This window comes from Centropristis striata, chromosome 17, assembly GCF_030273125.1.
Source record: "Centropristis striata isolate RG_2023a ecotype Rhode Island chromosome 17, C.striata_1.0, whole genome shotgun sequence".
Classification (NCBI taxonomy): domain Eukaryota; kingdom Metazoa; phylum Chordata; class Actinopteri; order Perciformes; family Serranidae; genus Centropristis; species Centropristis striata.
The window spans coordinates 13,007,601-13,030,323 of NC_081533.1; the positions used below are offsets into that span (position 1 = coordinate 13,007,601).

The 22,723-nt window shown below is 36.1% G+C and overlaps 2 protein-coding genes across 3 annotated transcripts; both read right to left on the reverse strand.

Annotated features, from left to right (window-relative positions):
- Nucleotides 1–7,099: 7,099 nt before the first annotated feature.
- LOC131989678 (uncharacterized) lies at nt 7,100–13,591 on the reverse strand. Of its 2 annotated transcripts, none has more exons than XM_059354981.1 (3): nt 13,313–13,591; nt 13,099–13,169; nt 7,100–9,683 (listed from the first exon to the last, which is right to left on the reverse strand). In XM_059354981.1, the coding sequence occupies exon 3, from the start codon at nt 9,533–9,535 to the stop codon at nt 7,136–7,138; it is 2,400 nt and encodes a 799-aa protein (XP_059210964.1). In that variant the 5' UTR covers nt 9,536–9,683; nt 13,099–13,169; nt 13,313–13,591; the 3' UTR covers nt 7,100–7,135. The 2 variants fall into 2 exon arrangements, with proteins under 2 accessions (XP_059210964.1, XP_059210963.1); XM_059354980.1 differs by having other exon boundaries at nt 7,100–9,687; nt 13,313–13,583.
- Nucleotides 13,592–14,396: 805 nt separating this feature from the next.
- On the reverse strand, nt 14,397–16,658 carry si:ch73-335l21.4 (E3 ubiquitin-protein ligase-like). The gene is made up of 2 exons (XM_059355303.1): nt 16,140–16,658; nt 14,397–14,798 (listed from the first exon to the last, which is right to left on the reverse strand). The coding sequence occupies exons 1-2, from the start codon at nt 16,609–16,611 to the stop codon at nt 14,740–14,742; spliced, it is 531 nt and encodes a 176-aa protein (XP_059211286.1). The 5' UTR covers nt 16,612–16,658; the 3' UTR covers nt 14,397–14,739.
- Between the last annotated feature and the right edge of the window lie 6,065 nt (nt 16,659–22,723).

Here is a 22,723-nt window from a genome sequence, read left to right on the forward strand (position 1 = left end):
ACTTTTTAGTCATTCTGCATCCCTTTCTTGTTGTTTTGTATTGTTTTTTAAAGTATTTCTGCTTCTTTGTGAAAATGTTGTAGTTTTGTATCTGTAGTATCTGTTGTTTTTTTTGTTTTTTTAGGAATTTTGCATCTTTCTGTGTTAGATTTGTATCTATTTCCATTGTGTGTTTTGTGTATTTTTTATGTCTCTTTATATTTGTAATTTTGCATTTTGTAATTGCTTTTGCATTATTTGCGGTCAATTTGTGTCTCTTTGTAGTCTTTTTGGATGCCTTTAGTCATTTTGTGTCATTTTTTCCACAAAAATAGCTCATAAGAGTTTAATGTAAGTAAAGTAATTCTGCTTCTTTGTGAAAATGTTGTAGTTTTGTATCTGTAGTCAAACTCTGGGGTTTTTTGGGGATAGCCTATATTTTTAGGAATTTTGCATCTTTCTGTGTTAGATTTGTATCTATTTCCATTGTGTTTTGTGTGTCTTTGTGAATATTTTGCACCTGTTTTTAGTAATTTTGGATCTCTGCTGTAAGTATTTTTACGTCTCTTTATATTTGTAATTTTGCATTTTGTAGTTCCTTTTGCATTATTTGCGGTCAATTTGTGTCTCTTTGTAGTCTTTTTGGATGCCTTTAGTCATTTTGTGTCTTTTTTTCACAAAAATTGCTCATAAGAGTTAAATGTAAGAGCTGTTGTCTAGATATTTTGCATGGTTTTCTTGAGAATGATTTTGATGATTATTGTTTTGTATCTTTTTTTTCAAAGTAATTCTGCTTCTTTGTGAAAAATGTTGTAGTTTTATATCTGAAGTCAAACTCTGTGGGGTTTTTTGGGGGATAGCCTATATTTTTTAGGAATTTTGCATCTTTCTGTGTTAGATTTGGATCTATTTCAATTGTGTTTTGTGTGTCTTTGTGAATATTTTGCATCTCTGTTGTAAATTTAAGTCATTTTTATGTCTCTTTATATTTGTAATTTTGCATTTTGTAGTTGCTTTTGCATTATTTGCGGTCAGTTTGTGTCTCTTTATAGTCTTTTTGGATGCCTTTAGTCATTTTGTGTCTTTTCTGATAATTTTATGGTTATTTGGAGTCATTTTAATGTGTCGTTATGGTCATTTACATCTATTTTTGGTCATTTTAAACCTCCTTGTGGTCATTTTGTGTCTGTTTTGCATTCCTTTTGTAGTCTTTTTCATCTCATAGTCATTTTTAATCTACTTTAAGTAGTTTTACATTTCCTTGTCATCATTTTGTGTCTCTTTTTAATCATTTTGGGGTTGTTTGTAGTTGTTCAATGTGTCTTCATGCTCATTTTACATCTATTTTAGTTATTCTCGATCACTTTTAAGTAATTGTATACCTACTGCTGGTCATTTTGTGTGTCTTTGTAGTCTTTTTGGATCTCTTTAGTCATGTTGTGTCTCTTTTTAATCATTTTGGGTGTGTTTGTAGTTGTTTAATGTGTCTTCATGCTCATTTTACATCTATTTTAGTCATTTGTTTCTTTTTTTCATAATTTTAGGGAGTTTGTGGTTGTTTTAATGCGTCTTTGTGGTCATTTACATCCATTTTTAGTTAATTAAAACCTCCTTGTGGTAATTTTGTGGCTGATTTGTATCCCTTTGTAGTTGTTTTGCATCTCTGTCATTGTTTTGAATCAATTTTTAGGCATTTTGCATTTTTTGTGGTAGTTTTGCACCTAATTTTCATTCAGTCATTTTGCCTGTTTTTGCAGTCTCTTTTCTGCAGTGATTGGGATACGTGGAGGACAGATTCTAATGCATGTTGCCATAATAAACAACACAAGTACAGGTGTTTTAGCTTAGGTAAACCTACTGTGTGTTGACTGAGCCAATAAAGCTCTGGATTACTGTCAGTACACTGCAAACCGCCTCTGCTAATCCACCCAACTTTCCCTCTCTTTTCCCCTTCTGCAGTCTGTACATAAAGGCCAAAGTTAATCACTCAAAAACATACATGATCAAACCGGCTGACGGTTCTGTCCGTCCGTCTGTCTGCCTGCTGCATGGCATGTGAGGTAATCTGAGCCACAAATACCACAGCAAACTCAACCATTTTCTAATGTATTTCCAGCTCTCTTTTCCTCACCGCCCCCTCTTTCACATAGTGTACTTAGCCAAACAAAAAGCCTTTCTCTGTCTTTGCCTCCCTCCCCTTTTTTCTTTTTCTCTCCCCCACCACCACCACCACCACCAACTGACGCTCGCTCTCTCTCGACTCACATGTGCATGTTTGCCGTGATTATGGATTTGTCTTTATTACAGGCTGCACGAGAAATTAGCTGTCACTCAGTGGCTTGCTGGGAAAAAGGGTTTAAACTGTACAAAAAGTGCCACATGGAGTGAGTGAGTGAGTGAGAAGGGGAGGATAGAGGAGGGAGGGAAGGAGGTAAGGAGGGCGTTTTGGGGAAGTGGTGGTGGTGTAGGGGTGAGGGGGGGGGGCACTGTGAGGCCTCTGTGCTTTTTTTTTTTTTCCTTGAAAGCTCCCTGAAAACCGCAGACACATGGTACAGAATTCCCCTCACAGTAGGAGAGAGGGGGAGGGCCGGCTTTGCAAGAGAACACCACACTGTCTGTGATAAACACACACACACACACACACACACACACACACACAGAGAGGCGAGAACACACACTTAGAAAACTGAGGCGGTGTGTGAACCAGACGCACAAACACTCGGTTACACAAAAGGCAGCAGAGAATGAGGGGAACTTTGAAGGAGCCGCCGGGCCAACGCCTCAACATGCCTCACAACATCATATCACCTTAATTCCTCTCAGCTCGATGGGAAAGTGGTCGCTCCCACTTTCCACGGGTGTTGGTATGGCGGTGGTGGTGGCGGCCGTGGGAGGGAGGGGGGGGGGCGTTAATCCAATGTACAATGTGTTTAACTTTGACTGGCAGGTCCCTCGAACCCTCCCACCCCTCTCCTCTCTTTGGGGCCCCTTTGAGCTCGTAGATCGAGGACAAACTGGTATTTAGGTGGTGTTGGCTGACTGGGAAAAGGTGAAGGGTCAGGTGGTGTGAATGGACCTGTGATGTGGGCTTAGCGTGGACCCGCTGCCCTTGAAACAGCACGTTTGGTTGGTTGATTGATAAGGGTGGAAGGAGGATCACAACTCTAAGTTTTTTTTTTTTTTGCTTTTTTTTTTTAAGCTTAAGAAGGCTGAAAACCATAACAGTAATTGTGCAGTTTATCTTATCCTCTTTAGTCCTTGTGCTTCAGAGTTACGTAGCCCAAAAGGACACCACAGCATGAGAACTAAAACATCCAGTACTTGAGGTCACACGTGGGATTTAAAAGAAAATGGATGAGTATCGCCATCTAGTGGAAGATCTGGCATCTGCTCGCAGGTGTAATATACCAACAGCTCATAAGAGTTGAATTTAAGAGCTGATATCTAGCCATTTTCCATGGTTTTCTTGATAATAATTTTGGTTATGATCAAGAAAACCATGGAAAATATCTAGATATCAGCTCTTAAATTCAACTCTTATAAGCTATTTTTGTTGTTGTCATTATATTTGTCCAAACAAATGTACCTTTAGTTGTACCAGGCTTTAAAATGAACAAGAAATTGAAGAAAACAATGATCTATTTTTTTTTTCCATTACTGTAAATCAGTTCTTTTACAGTCTATGGACACATAGACTACTTTCAGTAGTTTCTGTTGCAAATGTAGATATTTTTTTATGTCTCTTATTATTTGTCATTTTGCATCTATTTTTTGTTTCTTCTTTTTATTTCTTTGTGGTAATTTTGTGTCTCTTTGTAGTCTATTTGGATGTCTTAGGTCATTTTGTTTTTTTCATTATTTTAGGGATATGTTTGTCATCGTTTTAATGCGTCTTTGTGGTCATTTACATCTATTTTTAGTCATTTTAATACTCCTTGTGGTAATTTTGTGGCTGTTTTGCATCTCATTGTCATTTTTTATCTACTTTTAGTTGTTTTACATTTCCTTGTCATCATTTTCTATCTCTTTAGTCATTTTGTGTCTCTTTTTATTCATTTTAGGGTTGTTTGGAGTTTGTCAGAGGTAATTCTAGATCACTTCTAAGTATTTTTATACCTACTTCTGGTCATTTTGTGTCTCTTTGTAGGCTCTTGGGATCTCTTTAGTCATGTTGTGTCTCTTTTTAATCATTTTTGGGGATGTTTGTAGTTGTTTAATGTGTCTTCATGCTCATTTTACATGCATGTTTAGCCATTTTACACTCCTTGTGGTGATTGTGTGGCTGATTTGCATCCTTTTGTAGTTGTTTTGCATCTCTATTATAGTTTTGCATCTAATTTTAGTCATTTTGCCTGTGTTTGTACCAACTGTAGGTCTCTTTGTGGTCATTTTGCATCTTGTAGTTATTTTGCATTCCATTTGTTGTTGTTTAACATTTATTTGCAGTCATTTTCTGCTTTTGTCGTCTTTTCGGATTTCTTTAGTCATTGTTTGTATGTTTGTATCTGTTTAATGTGTCTTCATTGTCATTTTACATCTAATTTTAGTCATTTGGCACCTCCTTATGGTCATTTTATGACTGATTTGCATATTTTTGTAGTTGTTTTGCATCTCTGTTAGCGTTCCACAGCTAATTTTAGTCATTTGGATGTATTTGTAGTAACTGTAGGTCTATTTGTGGTCATTTTGCATCTCTTAGTTGTCTAATTTTGGTTGTTTAACATTTCATTGCAGTCGTTTTGTGTCTTTTTGTTTTTGCCACTCATAGTAATTTAGTGAATGTTAGTGGTCATTTAGTGTCTTTTTGTTTTTGTGGGTTTTTTTCAGCTACATTTAGTGAGTCAGGACCCCTGACCCCTCTGGCCCTCAGCCTGCGCCCTGTCGGCCCCTTCACTAATCCATTCATTACGGTCTTCCTTTATGGCTTCAATCAGTCGGAACAAACCACACAGTTACTTGTTTTCTTCAATGACTCTTTACTTATACTTCTTATTAATGGCTTGGCAAAGCCACTAAAAGGCCTTCTAACAAAGAGGAAGATCAGGTTTTTCCATCTCGTGGCGTGTTAACTTAGAGACCAGCATGTCTCCTTGTGAGCTCACAGAAGAGGTGGAAAATGTGTGTCAGCACAGAGCCTGCCTGGGAATGAGGACACAAGGAATGGGAATACGATCAATTTATAAAAAGCCTCAAGTATGACCTTCCTCTGTTGTTCCTCTTCGTACTTGACATTATGTTATGTAAATCATTTGCCCAAAAAATTAAAATAAATAACATAAAATTAACAAATAAATTAAACATTTATTTAAAATTTTTAAATTAAATAAAAAAAAAATTTAAAATTAAAATTAAATTAAAATTAAAAAAAAATAAAATTAAAAATGTAATAAAATTAAAAATGAAACATAAAAATGAAAAAAATTAAATTCAAATAAATTAAAAAAAAAATTAAATAAAAAAATTAAATTAAAGATTAAAAATGAGGAATAAAAATAAAAATAAATCATAAATGAAAATAAATAAAAAACAATTAAATAAAAAATGCTCTTCTTCTTTTCTCTAAAGTACTCCTGTGTCAGTTACAGTTGGCTCTTAAAAGTTATGTACTTAATTGGTTCCTGTGGTCTGAGGCTAGTACAATCAGGTTGAATGCACTTATTGTAAGTCGCTTTGGACAAAATCTGCCAAATGACATGGAAAATATCACCCGAAAGTTCTGTTCAGAAATCCATGTTTGACCTCTGTAAGGTTTCACGTACCAGGAGAGAACATTTGGGGGATGCTGCTTTAATAAAAAATGCTTTGTAACCAGTCATGATTTACGGCACGTAGTATTTTTCCAATAATTCCCAGCAAACATCTGCTCGTCCTGCCAGATGTGTGGTTTTTACCACAATGAATGAAAGAATGGGGAAACTAATCTGAGGCAAACTATTTGGACAGTGGGTTCATTTATTTTCTCACTAACAAGAAAATGCCTCGAGCTGATTGATAATGATCAGGATGGCTGGCTAATAACCTCCATTATTTTCTTTATTTAACAGTCTGTAAAAACAGAAGCAGATAGTTGCTTTGCTTTAACCCAGCTGCAGAATAAAGACTGAAAACATGTTGACTAACTCTCCCCAAAGGTAAACGATATGTGTATGTCTTGTTTGTTTAAATATCTGCAAGAAATTCATTGTAAAAACACTTTTCAAGCCTCTTCTTAGCCTGGACCCAGTTACCTTTTGGAGGACTGTGACAAAAATGTATTTATGTTATATTAATTAATTCTCCTATTTATCTAATTAATGACTTATTTAATTTTATCTTATTTATTTGTAATCTTTTTTAATGTATTTATTTTTGTATTTTTTATTTCAAATTACTCATTATTTTAGTTTATGCATCACCCCCCCCCCCATTAATTTTTGCAACAAAAAATCGGAATAATTATCTTTCCATTCCTTTATGCATTTCTTCTTCATTATGCAATAAAACATTTTAAAATGTAATATATATATATATATATATATATATATATATATATATATATATATATATATAAAAAAAGGTGAAATATTAAATGGAAAGTGGTTTAATATAAATATATATAAATAATTTAATATATTAAATAATGCTTGTATTTATTTTTCATTTGTTTTTGGTACATTTAATGCCTTATTAATACATTTATCACATTATTTATCACTTTATTTATATATAAAAATATAAAACATTTAATATATATATATATATATATATATATATATATATAAAGGACAAATATTAAATTGGAAGTGGTTAAATATAAATATATATAAATAATTTAATATATTAAAGAATGCCTGTATTTATTTTTCATTTTATTTTTGGTACATTTAATGCCTTATTAATACATTTATCACTTTTTATTTATAAATATATATATTTATATATTTGACAAATTTAACAGCTTCCATCCTTCATACTCATCAGTTCCAAAACGTCAAATAATTTATTAATTAAAATATATTTTCAGACACATTTGGATAGTTATCACATTAGTTATCAAACACTAAGGATTTTCTTGTGAGATTCATGAATAAAACACATTAATTCTGTCATTTTGCATAAGAATTCTTCACAAAAACACAAGTACTAGTGCAACTTTTATTGAGATTATTCCAACCACTCATTTCTCTACATGGCTTTGCTTCGTTGACTTGGAGAAGTTCCCAGCTGATATTTGTAGATAATCTAGTTCTAACAAATCCTCACTGAGCCCCAGACTCTTAGTGCTCGAGACAACATCAGTCACATTAAACCCCTCGCTTCCACTTCCTTCTCTCTCCATGAAGAAATCTGATGTTTCCACGTCACCGTCTCCTTCCACGACACTCGTCTTGTTTCCTTCAACACGACTGAAATCCACCTCGACATGAGCTTCAGGACTGCTCCCGTTGCTTCTACTGGCCGCAGCTTCTGTAGAGTTCAAACTCCAGTTACCTGCTTCTTCTTCTTGCCCTGTCGTCGCTGTAGTGTTCGGAAAATAATCCTTATCAGCCGGTGTGATTGTGGTCTGGGTTGTAGCTGCGACACCACTGAACGAAGCACTTCCCAGAATATCAGTGTAGGTGATAGCTATGACCTTCACAGGCCGCTTCGGAGGCCTGAATATGGCTGCATTTCTAGTCTTATTGATGAAAAAAGAAGACCCGTATCGATTTTTGCCATTTAGTTTCACACGTCTGCCTCTCACGGTGCTGCTGGTGGAGCTGCTCACCTCCATTGCAACAGGTCTGGTTTTGTTGGGTGTTTTTGACTCAGATTGTGGACTGGACTGAATTGGGAGTTTCTCTGCTGATATGAGAGAAGTCGAGGAGATCATTTGACTTGGTGGTGCTGTAGTTGGATCCAGCTTTTTGTGCTTCAGGAGTGTTTTCTCATCAGGTTTTCCTATTCTGTTCTGAACCGGCCGAAAGCCCAGAAAAGTGTAGATTTTACGTGTCTTTTTGTACCTGCCAGGTGTAAATTCTGCACTTCCTGTCGTCTTTAAAAGTGGTTTAAAGTCTTCACTGCTCAGCTCATTAGTTCTCATTGTGGACACATGGCTGCTGCCTCCAATTGTTTTACCGTCCCATATGTGAATCCTGCTGCTTTTTGGTTGTGTGCTTCTGAGTTTAAAACCCTCAAAACCCTGCTGGAGTCTGGCAGAGTTTACTGGCTCGCTCACTGAAGTTTTGGCTCCCTCGTGTGGTCGAAATCCTTTCACACCATATATTCTGTTAGAGACTCTGAACTGTCTGCGCTCTGGGTTGCTGTCTGTGCCGGCGTCACTTTCAGGAAGCAGAGGCCGGCCTCCGTCAGTTCCTGGCTTTGGAGTATTCTTAGCTCGGATGAAAGTGCCAGGAGACGGTGAGGAATAACCTGTGGGTGTCCTCATGAGTTTAGCTGGTGATTCTCTCTGGCCAAAACTGTACTTTGATGACATAAACTGGTACGGATTTGCAATTTTAGAGTCCTGTCCTTTGTATCCTCGGGAGCTCTCAGCTCTCCATTCAGGTTTTTCAAAACCTCTGAAGCCATAGATGCTCTTTACGACTCCTCCAGGTTTATAAGCCTGCACAGATCCTCTTCTGGTCTCATTAATGAAGCTACTTATTGCAGATTTCTCTCTGCCAGTGGCGTAGTTTCTCTGGAAATCTGCTTTAGGTAAAGAGACAAAATGTGTCATGGGGGGGTCTTTTTCTGGAGCAGGACTGGTGTTTGGATATTGAGTGAAACTATCTGTTGGAGCACCATACTGGGCATCATTATGATACAGTGGATCGGCATTAACAGAGAGATATGACACGTCTTTGTTTGGGTTTTCTCTCTGTGATTTTATAACATTTGAAGAAAACCTGTGGGAAAGTTGCCCATCCGAGGCCCTTTGCTCATGTGGTGTTGTGGAAAAACCAGCGGCTCCATCATGAGCCGTCTCATGTCCACCATAAGACGTCTGGGAGTCCTTGAACAGATACGAGTGGACCTTGGGTGTCTTGTGCGGCCCCTGGGAGGAATCCGTGATGGATGAAGTCAGTTTTTCCAGACTGGGGATGCTTTTAATAACAGAGGCGTCAAGGCCGTTGCTGATTGATGGCGCATGGGGGACAGTTTGACTTGCGAAGCTGAGAAATTTGCTTGATTGAATCCCAGTCGATGTAGCCGCAGCGAGCTCATTTGTCTCTTTATAGCCACTGGAATGTCCTCTTGAAGTGCTCCAATATCTGCCTGTCTGGGGTGAAAAAAGAGAATGTGACTCTGGGAGTTTTTTTATTATGTAGGATTTCTGAGCATCCCAAACTTGTGAAGGACTCGAGCTCCGATCAAAGGGACCGGCGGCTTCTTTATGAGATGGTTTTCTAATGATTGCTGAGTTGTAAGAGGTTCCAGAGAGAGCTGTTGGCCTCGATCCACTCCGCACTATAGTCCCCCCTGCTCGAGACCGTCCTCTATCTGGGCTGTGTTGTTTGTAGCCACTTCCAGTGAACCGTAGAGGATTTGATTTATGGTCAATGATTGACGAGGCTCCTCTATAATTCCCGCTCATATCAGTTTCACCATTAGTTCCAGTTTGGAGTCCAGTTTCGGTTAATGGTGGACCGGTAAAGAGGGGACGGTGTTGACTGTGCAGAGGAGTGTAGAGTCGCCTCAGGACTTTGTGCTTCACTTCCTCATCCACTTGGCTTGTTACAGGGCTGGCTGAGGTGAACGGGGAGAGAAAAAATGTATTTTTCTACTGGTAAATCATTTGTGCGACACTTATAATGATATATAACCCTCATTTTAGAGCCTAATTTTACTGAAATATAACCAGTCATGGAAAAAATTATTAGACCACCCTTTTTCTTCAATTTCTGGTTCATTTTAATGCCACTAAAGGTGCATCTGGTTGGACAAATATAATGATAATGAAAATAGCTCATAAGAGTTTAATTTAAGAGGTGATATCTAGACATTTTACATGGTTTTCTTGATAATAACCAAAAACAGAATCAAGAAAACCATGGAAAATGTCTAGATATCAGCTATTAAATTAAAATCTTATGAGCTATTTTTGTTGTTATCATCAAGTGTCCAACAAATGTACCTTTAGTTGTACCAGGCATTAAAATGAACAAGAAATTGAAGAAAACAATGGTCTCATGATTTTTTACATGACTGTATAACCCTCATTTTAGACCCTAATTTTACTGAAATATAACCTAGATCAGCCTCATGTGGCTCTTCAGGCCGTCTGCAGTGGCTCCATGTGACTGCGACAAACAAATTATACGGTTATTTCTTTACATTCAGATTTTCAATTAACATTGTTGTCAGCCCAAAGCAATTCATATTCTTTCACTGTAAAAATGTATAGCTTATATACAACATTGAAACATTCTTTTGTAACATTTTAGTCGACTAAAATAAGCATCATAGCTTACAAAAGTCGAAAATGTTCAATCTTCGGGTCTAAATTTGAGTTTCCCTAGCTGGGCTAGCTATCGATATTTCTTCAACCTCTCATTTGCATTTGCTGACAAAAACATTAAAACATGCTCATCATGACCTACAGTCATGGGAAAGAAATATTAGACCACCCTTGTTTGCTTCAATGTCTTGTTCATTTTAATGCCTGGTACAACTAAAGTTACATTTGTTTGAACAAATATAATGATTTCAACAAAAATAGCTGATAAAAGTTTAATTTAAGAGCTGATATCTAGACATTTTCCAACGTTTTCTTGATAATGATTTTGTTTATTATCAAGAAAACCATGTAAAATGTCTAGATATCAGCTCTTAAACTTTTATATACTACTAATGCTTTTTATATGTTGGTAGGCTAATTAGGACTTCATAGGCTAAGCTCTTCTTCATTGTAAGGCTCAAAATAAGGTTTTGTGGCTCCATTCCAATATTTTTATTCTTTTTTAATTTAGTTTTTACAACAATGGCTCTTTGGTTAGTAAAGGTTGCCGACCCCTGACCTAGATCATAAGACTTCTTAAAACATTTTAGTACACAGACCCTCATCAGCTTATTTCAACTATTTATAGGTTGGGCAACACAAAAAGGGGTCACGTTACAGACGACAACTGTTATATAAAATCCTGGCAGCGTAGGCCAACAATATGGATATAAAACAATATAGCCTCATGTCCAAAAAGCAGTTGATGTGTAACTGTTTAAAGGTGACTTAGTTTCTAACTTGCTGTAATGAGATGTTCTCCTTGAATGGATGGATTATTTTAAGAATGTTTTTGCCCTCTAACCGAATTTCTTCTCCTTTCTTGTCAACAGGCTGTAAGCTTTTTGGTTAAACTCCTACTAGATTTGAAACACATTAACCTTGATTTGGCAGCTTTTTGAGCTGCACAAAGCTTATTTTTAAGCTCCAACCTGATCGTTTCATCTTGGAAGGTTATTCTTTCTTTATTCTGACTATGAGCATTTTGAGGCACTTGGTTCTTCTCTATGAATTTTTATTTTAAGCGTTCCCATACTATCACGATTTTTAGTATGCCAGAAAAAATATTTAGCATGTCCCAATGCAGAGTTTGTCAACTGCCGCATGCTTAAAATAACAGGATGTTGTACTACATCCGGTCACATTTTGCAGGATTCAAGCCAGCATTAGTTTTTCTGGCTATTCTTACCGAGAATCCTGTGCAGCAGAAGATTGTGGGTATATACACATAGTCATGGAAAAAAATTATTAGACCACCCCTTTGAGCTGGTATCTAGACATTTTTCATGGTTTTCTTCATAATAACCAAGATCATTATCAATAAAACCATGGAAAATGTCTAGATATCAGCTCTTATATTAAACTCTTATGAGCTATTTTTGTTGTTATCATTATATTTGACCAAATAAATGTACCTTTAGTTGTATCAGGCATTAAAATTAACAAGAAATTGAAGAAAACAATGGTCTAATATTTTTTTCCATGACTGTATGCACACTGCATGCAACAGAATGTACTTTGCAAGGGCAGCTGCAGTACTTATTACAAGTCAATTTAAAAAGGTATGTGCTGTGGTGGCAGAATGTGATTATAATATTTGATTGATTCAATGTCATTCTGTGAATTACCTGATTGGTTCACGTGGACCAACCAGCCTATGGACTCTACTTTTATCCTTAACCCATAAGAACCCAGACCCAGTAATCCTTAAAGGAAAACTATGGGGGATTTCCACAGACCAAGTGGACCACATAGAACACATTTATGATGTTTTAAAAAAAAAAATACTACCCCTAAATGTCAACGATCTGTAATGTGACATATACGTTACAATAGGTTTATGGTATTTATGTTTATGATATTTCTTTTTTTTTTTTAAACTAGACACATTTTCTGCTTACAGAAACAGAAATTTGCCTTTTTCTTTGCGTCTCCACAACATATATCAAAATTGTGACATTAATAGTGCTGTTTAACAACTAATTTTACTTAAAAACAAATTTTCGGATTTGTTTTTAAGTAAAAAAATAAGAATAAATCAATAATAAATAAAAACAAATAACAATTTGCCTTTTTGTTTGCATCTCTATAACATATATCAAAATTGTGACTTTAATTTGTTCAGTTCCCTATTAATGGATTAGAATTGTTAAATGGGTTTAAACTTAACCTCGTAACAAAAAAATAAGCTTTTTGAAATTAGCTGCTTTTTCACATTTCTGTTTCCAGTCACACACATAATTTGAAGTCACTTCCTGTCACAGTCACATGACCACCACACCAGGGTGTTTATTGAGTTCAGGTGAAGCATAAAGCTGAATATGGGAGATTAAAGAACATTTAAAGTGTTTGTTACACCAGTGTCACCATTCTTATGGGTTAAAATACCACAAACACTGTAATCTGACTACAAGTATAGAGGACAGTGTGCAGGATCCTTCTGCTATTTTACTTTAATATTACCTGAACTTGAGATCAAACAAATTCCTCAATGTGTTTACATAAGCTGCTATAAATCCTTTTATGAAAATTAAATCCTTATCTCAATCAACAATCGACAGCTCCACCTAACCCAGTCAGCCAACACATCGCATGCTTTATGACATTATCTCGCCGAAACTGCAGACTCGGCAGTATTAGCCTGCCATGTTTGTGCTCACCTCCTGCAGCATGTGACCACATGATTAACGACATGACAGCTGCACACACCAGCAAAGTGACAAACAAGGATCTGCAGAAGAAGAAAAACAACAACACTCAAAGGAATATTTTTGTAATTTATGATAATCGTAAAGCTGTCAGTCAAAAATAATCACCAGCCCTTTTCATATTTTATGATTACATGAGCGTAAAGCTTGTAAAATTTATATTTACCTTGAGCAGAGAGCAGAATTTCCACACATGATGGACAGCTTTCTCCCAGGGTTTGTATTTCGATCAGAAAAAATTATCTATCATAGTGTTGTTGTCGATCCGTGTGTTTTACTTGTCAAACAAGTGGATCATTGAGCTGTGACGCTCTGCTGCTGGTTGTGAGTCTGATTGGATGCAATGCTGTTCACCTGGCCTCAATAACACACTGAAGGCAAGTCTAGCATATTATATAAAGACTCACTTCTTTAAATATTCAGTCTTTAACCAGATTTTGTCAGTTTATTATGTTTTTTCTTCCGTTTGCTTCCTCCTTGAATTAAATTATGCTTTTATTCAGGCTCAGAGATTTGACACAGTGTTATTTTAACTGCAAATACACACACTGCAAAAAATGTGTCTAAAAACAAGATAAAAACACTTAATCTGAGGTAAATGATCTTGCTGCATGGACAGATAATTTCACTTGACAAGATTTCTTAAATTAAGATTGTTAAATCTAGAAATAAGCATGTTAAATGCTTAAAATAAGAAATGGATTCTTAAAACAAGATAAATTATCTAACACTTCTAAATCTAAAGGTTTTTTTGTCTTGGTAAGAGACAAATAATTTGCAGTGCACTCTGCTCGGACCAGTTCATCACTGCTTGTAGCTTTAATTTATCTTGATTTAAGAGTTAATTTCTTATTTTAAGCATACAACATGCTTATTCCTAGATTTAATAATCTTAATTTAAAACAAGATAAATTAAAGCTGCAAGCAGCGATGAACTGGCCCGAGCAGAGTGCACTGCAATTCTTTTTGTTTCTTACCAAGATATAAAAAAACTTTAGATTTAGAGATGTTAGAAAATGTATTTTGTTTGAAGAGTTATTTCTTATTTTAAGCATACAACATGCTTGTTCCTCGAATTAATAATTCTATTTTAAGAAATCTTGTCAAGTGAAATTATCTGTCCATGCAGCAAGATAATTTCCCTCAGATTTAGTGTTTTTATCTTGTTTTTAGACACTTTTTTGCAGTGCACATACACACGTTCTCTCATCAAAAAAGATTCAAAAAGAGTTAAAAACAGAACTCATTTATTGTTCCTTAAATATTGAATATTTGAAAAAATACAATACATTTATCAAAAGAATAAATATTACATACATTAGTCGTGCATAAATAGACCTAAAAAGGGCCACTTAGTCAATTCACAAGTTTTCCATTTTTTCATCAATATGAGTGCAAAAGCTACATAGTGTTTGTCATTTATAAAAGGAATCAGAGAGCTGATAATCATTGTCTGTGTTACAGTTTCATCATCATCATCATCATCATCATCATCATCATCATCATCATCATCGCAGGTCCATGTTACGAAGGAGACTCGTTAATAAATAAATAAGTGTCACATTGTCCAGGGTATCTGAAGTGGTGGAGTCCTTAAAACATGTAGCAGGTCATCATGGCGTAGTTCCTCAAGTCCTCGTTGGTCATAATGTCTGTTAAAGAAAAACAGGACACATTAGAAAAAACAAATCCACTGCTTTTTAAATGAAGCTTCAATGTTATTTTGGATACTAAAAAGTAATTAAGAAAATAATTTGTCACCAAAATTATTCTTGTGTATTTACTTCTGTAGCTGTGTTTTTTTCTTTCTTCCTTAAAAGGAATTGATAATTTTTTTTAAAGAAGTTGCAAATTGCAGCATAATAAAAAAGGAGAGCCTCTGAAGAAATTCCTAAGAAATTGTATCTATCAATCTATCTTCTAACAGAACCATGAAGGCTTTTATGAGCTATTGTTGTTGTTTTCATTATATTTGTCCAAACAAATGTACCTTTAGTTGTACCAGGCATTAAAATGAACAAGAAATTGAAGAAAACAAGGGTGGTCTAGTATTTTTTTCCATGACTGTTATTCTGAAATTTGTCGACATACATAACAAGTACTTTTGCTGTTTTTAGTAGTTGATCTTGACTATATTTGGATGCTAATACTTTTGTACTTTTACTTAATTTTGAATGTGAAGGTACACTTGTTTGGACAAATATAATGATAACAACAAAAATTCCCATAAGATTTTAATTCAAGAGCTGATATCTAGCCATGTTCCATGGTTTTCTTGATAATAACCAAAATAACTATCAAGAAAGCCAATTCGATAAATGATAACTGAAAAAAATAAGAATAAAAAGGAATAAAAATAATGGCTAAATAAACATAATTAAACATAATTATTTCTGTTCAGTTTCAGTCAATTGCTGACTATTTAAAAAAAAAAAAAATCTATAGATAACACAATTTCTTAATCACACCAAGCAACATTTTCCACATTATACATTGTATAAAAAACTTTCCATAATGGACAGCATATACAGTCATGGAAAAAAATTATTAGACCACCTTTGTTTCCTTCTTTTTCTTGTTTTATTATAATGCCAGGTACAACTCAAGGTACATTTGTTTGGACAAATATAATGATAGCTCATAAGAGTTTAATTTAAGGGCTGATATCTAGACATTTCCCATGGTTTTCTTGATAATGATTTTGGTTATATTTCCCCATGACTGTAGGCTCTTATTCTGAAATTTGTCGACATACACAACGAGTACTTTTGCTGTTTTTAGTTCAAGTAGACATTGACTATATTTGGATGCTAATACTTTTGTACTTTCACTTTAGTAGCATTTTGAATGTGAGTTAGCCGACACTGTGGTACTTTTACTTTTACCACCAAACCCCATTCAAAAACTGCTCTTTTTAAGAGCTCCTCAACCCCAGCAACAACAGCACAGCTTGAAAAAATAAAAATAAACCACATAACCCGCTGTATACTTACTTTCTCTGCTCCTCGGCCGTGAGCTCTGCCCGCTAAGTATCTTCCAAACTTTCCGACAACACCGCCGGTGCCTGCCTCCTCTGGAGCCCGCCAGCGAGACGCTCTCCTCGGCTGGAGGTTCGAGAATCTTCCCGGTGACGTCACCGCGGTGGAGCCCCTCCTCCCCTTCCTCCTCCGGGTCTCCCTCTTCTCCGTAGAGGACTCCGGAGGCGACCAGCCGCTCCAGGACGCACTCGTCCACCCTCAGCTGGGCTCTCAGCTTCCTCTCCCCGGAGATGGATGTGGTGTCGCGGCAGAGAGGGCACACTATGAGTCGGTCCGCTCCCGGAGCTGCCCCGTCGGCCCCCAGGGGCCGAGACAGGGCCAGCAGGCAGCTCTCACAGAAGCTGTGTTTACAGTGGAGCTCCCGGGGACACCGCACACCTGTGTTGTAGGTCAGGTAGCAAATTCCGCACTCATGCTCTGAGTACATCCTGCTGTTTTTGATCTGATCCGGAGTGCCTGTTGCTCAGTGATTTACCTCAAAGGGTTTGAATCGGTTTGAATGAAGTCCCAAGTGAGCTGTCCAGACTTTAATAGTGTGTGGTGAAGTGTGTGGGAGGAGCAGCTGGGCAGAAACTGCTACTGGATTTGAGCCAACATGTGAGTCATCAGGCTCTACGTTCTAGTGATGCAATGAAAGTCACTGGATAACCAGACTATGACACACACCTTCTCATGTTTACTTGTGTATGAGACCAGCAGCATGTAGGCCTGAGTGTGTTTCCCCCCAGCTGATGCAACGTAACCAGGGGTCAAAGTAAGGAGGCTACTAGAGAAGTGGACTTGGGACTTAGACATGAATCGACTCAAGTCAGAAAAATGAACGACCTGTGACTAGACTTGAGACACAATGCCTTAACCCTCGAGGCACCTTAGGGACTAAACGTGTACATTCTGCTAATTTTATGTTTTTGATTCTCAACATATCGGTCAGTTTAAAGCAGTGGCGGTTCTACACAGGGGCCTACAGGGGCCACTGCCCCTGTGTAGAAGCCTTTGGCCCCTGCTGTGGCCCCTGTGTCAAATTAATAATTAAATGATACATTTATAATGATGAACAACGGAACAATTCTTACCTATTTTTTGTTAGGCTATGTCATTGTACACAAAGGGAACCCAGAATGTGTCCATTATATGGCAGTCTAATTGTGCAATAAAAGCTTAAAAATGTGTATCTTCCAAATACACTTCAATGAGATTTAAGAAAGAAAAAAAAAAGCTAAAATAAAGGTTTTGAATGCTTAAATATCACTTTTGCCATTTTTTAATGTGCCCTCTGATTAAACACTGGCCCCTCCTTGGCCCCCACAGTAAAACTGGTCTAGAACCGCCACTGGTTTAAAGGATAATTGTATGAAACTTGGCCAGGGTTTGTTTTTTATTATAATTTAAAAAAATCCAAAATTCCTCTTTTGCAAGGCGTATAGAATAGGAGATATGCAAATGAGCCTTAAGGCCTGTTTTGGGCCCATTGACTCCCATTTTAAACACATATTTTCGATACACTGTAATCCTGACATAATATAATGCTTTCCCCATGAATACCTAATAAATCTAAGCCTCCCCCTTCAAAATACATGGAAAATAGGTTTTAGGTCGGATGAGGAGCTAAATCACATACAGTTTAATGGTTCTCTTACCTTGCAAAATGCATGGCAATGAAAAAGCTGAACACCATAAAAATAGTCTTGGTGTGTTAGGATTGATATAAAGGAGTTATCAATTACTGACCTAGTCAAGGCTGTAATAACCTCACCCCAAATATTCCACTTTGCACCTTATTATTGAAAATATTGCATATTTTATGTTTTTGTCATAAGAACCCCTGATTTTCTCAAGGGCAAAAAGGGCATTAAAACATAAAAAATGAAAAAAAATGTATATCTATGGTTAGGTCAGAAGCTGCTAAAAATGATTGATGCGGTGAAAGTGAAAAAAAATATTTATATATCACATTTTTATGACACTTGTATGAGAGGGACCGTTTAGGGACCTTGAGGTGTAAAGTGTATGTAATTTTAAAGAGGCCTCGAGGGTTAATATCACATTACTTAGCCCATAAGAACCCAGACCCAGTAATAAGTTCATCCGTTTCATAATTATTAAAATTAAAATAATTATTAATTTTAAAGTATTTGTTCCCGTCTCTGGTATTACAGTAAATTAAACCACCCAACAGTATAAAAAGTGAATAAAATAAGCTTCTCATCTCATTTATGTAACCTGATAATTATTTTTTCACTTTGACTTACTGGATCAACATTTTGAACCTTAAAGAAACCAAAAAACAACAACCCTTTGAAACAATAACACTCAATGAGTTTTAAATGTTGCAAATGTGTTTACAGGTTGCAAATATAACGTATAAGTTCTATATTTTTATACTAAATATATTTGACCTTATCTCTGTTTTACTTGGGTTATCATCATTAAACAAAACCTGGAGTTTCAAGCCAGTCCTTTAGAGGGAAGCTGACGGCAGGACACCTTTTTTATGTTGTAACGTCATGAAGAAGTAATGCGCCCGTGATTTCATTTCCTTGATCCTTAGCCTTTATGTTAGTTTAAAAAAAAGTACTTTATTGAATGTTCAGGAAAAAAATGTATAAAGGCCTTCCCATGATAAGATTTCCCCTACTTAATCCAACTTGGCCTTACTGACACTCCAGGGTGTGTGTGTGTGTGTGTGTGTGTGTGTGTGTGTGTGTGTGTGTGTGTGTGTGTGTATGTGTGTGTGTGTGTGTGTGTGTTGTGACGTCAACTCTCCATGGTAATCCCCAAACAGCCCGGCTCCCAACAGTTGTTCAAGCAGGAACTCCTTTTACGGTCATTTCAACTGAAGTCTTGGCCAATAATCACAAACTGCACAAACTCTAAGTCTATGCCTCTGTGTGTGTGTGTGTGTGTGTGTGTGTGTGTTGTATAGTCTTTTGTTAATTGTTATTGTAGGCCTTTCCGCTTTTTTTGTGCCTCCAAGCATGGAAGTTACTGTAAAGGTGCCTTATCATGCAAAAAATTGTTTTTTTTACCCTTGTGACCGTAAAAAAAGAGAGACATTTCCCGAAAACTATGACTACTCCCGGGAAAAAAAACATTTCCAATTGTAAAAGGTTTGAAGGATCAATAGATTAATATGGAACATTTCTTCATTAGAATGTCAAAAACATACTGGAACCATTTATATTTGTTGAGTTATCACAAACGTTTCCAACAATCTGTAGATTTATTCAAGGTAACAGTGCGTTTTATTTCATATTCCCTTTAACTACGCAAAGAAATTACAAAGAACACAGATAAAAACACAGAAATTACAAAGGGGTTTTTTACCTTGGCTGAAAAATAATTAATGCATTAAATTGGACATGGAAACTTCTGTAAAAGCCAAAACTTTAGAGAAAAGCTGACAGCAGGGCTCCATGCTGCTTCATTTTTACGTCATGACGTCATGAAGAAGTCATAACCCTCAAGATAATGGCACACAAAGGAATGTGCTCAGGTGAAGCTTTTGGCAAGAGGTTACCAAATAGAATAAACATGCTGGGTAGAATTAAAATCCAATGCTCCAATATGTGTAGGGAAAGTTGTACAACCACCAGACTTAACTTCTCCGGCACTTTCGTGGACTCCAGAGGGTTAAGTCTGGTGGTTGTACAACTAGTCAAAGTAAACTTTATGAGTGTGTTGTGATCAGAGTTCAGTGGGACTGACAGGGTACATCACAGAGTCAGCGTACAGCATGTCTCTACAGGTCAAACTGGGACAAGGAAATCATTCAGTGGATACAGTACAGGTTGTGACTTTATTTATCTGTCAATAATCCAACCTACACTGTGTGTGCACTATGTGCTCCCACACATTAACTGTTCTGCCCCGGGGACATGTTTATAAGTGACGTCCACTACAATGTGAGATGCAGCATGTGGGAGTTTTTTAACCCTCTGACTCAAAGCCATTTAAGGGCGTTTTTTGGTCTTTTTACATTTTCCTCACTGCGTCCTTGTATTTCACTACAATACAGGTGCAGGAGACGGGAACAAATACTTAAAAATATATATATATTTTTTTACGAGGTACAAATACTTGCTCATTACATTCATAAAAAATTGAAATACACAATAATAGTATGAGGAAAAAAACAAATTTTAATGAAAAGAAACTGATATTATCCTATTTAAGGCACCTCAATATGTGTTATTAAATTAAATAAATATTTAAATTCAATATGTTTATTCAAGTACACTAATGCAGATTTCATCTTTTTTTTTCTCCAGCAAAATAAAAGTTAAAAAATACTGAAACATATTTGAATATGTATTTTAATTAACATTAATTTATATACAGCCCATCTCATATATTTATTGGGTTTGAACATTTTTAATATTTTACAATTTAATTTAATATGATTTATTTTTTAATAAAGTATTTACTATTTTTTTATATTATTTATTTATTTATTTATGCTATTTACAGGTGCATCTCAATAAATTAGAATATGATGGAAAAGTCCATTTCCAGTAGTTCAAGTCGAATAGCCCCGACCAAGTATTGAGTTAAACGTTAAAACTTTTTTTTTAATCTATTGTGGAAAAACCTAAAATACAATAGTTTTACGTCACATTGAGTTTTTGAAGATTTTATTTTACATTTTAAATGTTTTTCTTTTATGGAGTGAGAAGATAAATTAACACAAGTCACCTCAGTATCTATGTAAAATTAACATGCAAATATGTGAAATGAACCATTTTCATTTTATATGTAGATTACACCTATTAAGCCATGTAGAAGAAGTTCCATCCCGAAAAAATACTTTTAACTATTTTTTTTTTAGATTTTTAAACTTTGAAATGGGTCAATATGACCCACAACATAACAGGAGGGTTAACCGTTAATACCCTCATTGAAATACTTGCAAATTCCAAATTTCAACCCTAGAGAATAGGGGAGGGGGGTAGTATTTTGAGAAAAAAAATAAAGTTGATATCATTATATTATTATCATACTGATTGGTCAATGTCATGGTGTCACCGTCTGTGATGTAGCCTGATCTTTACTGATTAGCTGGAAGAAATCCATGTGGTTCTACAACCAAACAGAGAGACATGGGGACCTCATTTGGATATCCACTGAAGTTACCAAATATAGTTCTTGGCCCGTTAAAGGGTTAAAACTGGGGCCTGCTGACTGTGGGGAAGCATAATAACATAATATGTAAGTAGAGTCGAGTAAGTAATCTCCGAATCTGTCATTTTCTGTCTTGTGTCTTCTGGTTACCTTCACATCACCAAGGGTTTAATTACTGCAGAGCACACAGAGAAACCTCATGGGGGACGAGACAGGCAGACAGACAGACAGGCAGACAGACAGACAGATGAGGTGACACGGTGTGAAAACAGGAGGTTGCCAGTAAGCCAAGCTGCAGTTACGTAGCTACAGGACACTTTAGTTAGAAACTTGATTAATTCAGATTTAGCAGAAAGAGGAAGCCGCCCTGCAAGGATGCGATGTGTACCAACATGAATTATGAAATGTGAGAGGGGAAGTACCGGGGTCATCAAAGTGTGCTCTGATCAAAGAGGTGTGGGTAAGTGGCTCTCTTATCCGCTTCTTGGGTGTAAAGATGGATCGCTGCCAGTTTCTGTCATTATAATCTCACTGAACCTGCTGGCCTACATGCAGGAGGGCTCATTTATTTATACAGAGCAACTCAGTTACAACTTGTTTGGTATTATTTAGATTTTTGAGTTAATTGAAGTGCTTAGTGTCGGTGTGATTTATATTTAACCCTCTGGAGTCCATCTATTTATTGAAAATACACATGTTTTATTTACAGTGATAACTTTATTTATATATGATATGTAGACAAGCTGAGAAAGCCAGTTGAAAGTGCATCATAGGAGCTTTCAGTGTGCCATTTATGTTTCTAGACCATTTTTACAATGTGAATTTTCTTTCTACAATGAAAACTATTACTATTTTTAATTTACATGCAAATAGACTGTTTTGTAGTTTTATTATTTGTTATTATTTTTCTGCTGTGTTTGTGTGTATGAATGGTAATTGTATTTTCGGTTCCTGGCAACTTTATACTTTATTTAAAATAAAATGAAAAATCTGAATGATAGCCAAGTGTGTGGAGAAAATGGAGCCATGCATGTGATGTAAGGACAGACTGAAAGATGCTAAACAGAGACAGAAACAAATGCATAGGAAGTTGACAAATTTGAACCAAAATCTCCTCGACTTCAGAGGTTTAAATGCCTGTTTTTTCCTCTGATTCTATGAATGTGTTGTCGTCTCGTTAAAGGAAAGGTTTCAGGCGACGTGTTACTACTATTCAGAGGAGACCCCGTCTGCTAAGCAACAATCCCCACATGAGGGAACTTGTCTTGCCTTGTAGTTATCCCAGGAGAGCAAAAACAAAAAGTCGCAAAACAAATCTAATGCTTTGATTCACAAAGATGTGGACTCTGGTCAGACTCCAGTCACAAATTTGACTTTAGAAACTACACTGTAAAAAAGTTTGTAGAAATTACAATAAATAA

Coding starts and splice junctions, on each gene's coding strand:
- si:ch73-335l21.4 (XM_059355303.1), bottom strand. CDS start 16,611: ATGTACTCAGAGCATGAGTGCGGAATTTGCTACCTGACCTACAACACA. Junction 14,799..16,139: donor ACGGCCGAGGAGCAGAGAAA/GTAAGTATACAG, acceptor TTTCTTTAACAG/ACATTATGACCAACGAGGAC.
- LOC131989678 (XM_059354980.1), bottom strand. CDS start 13,341: ATGTGTGGAAATTCTGCTCTCTGCTCAAG. Junction 13,170..13,312: donor AATTCTGCTCTCTGCTCAAG/GTAAATATAAAT, acceptor CTTCTTCTGCAG/ATCCTTGTTTGTCACTTTGC. Junction 9,688..13,098: donor GTGGTCACATGCTGCAGGAG/GTGAGCACAAAC, acceptor CGTTCACCTCAG/CCAGCCCTGTAACAAGCCAA.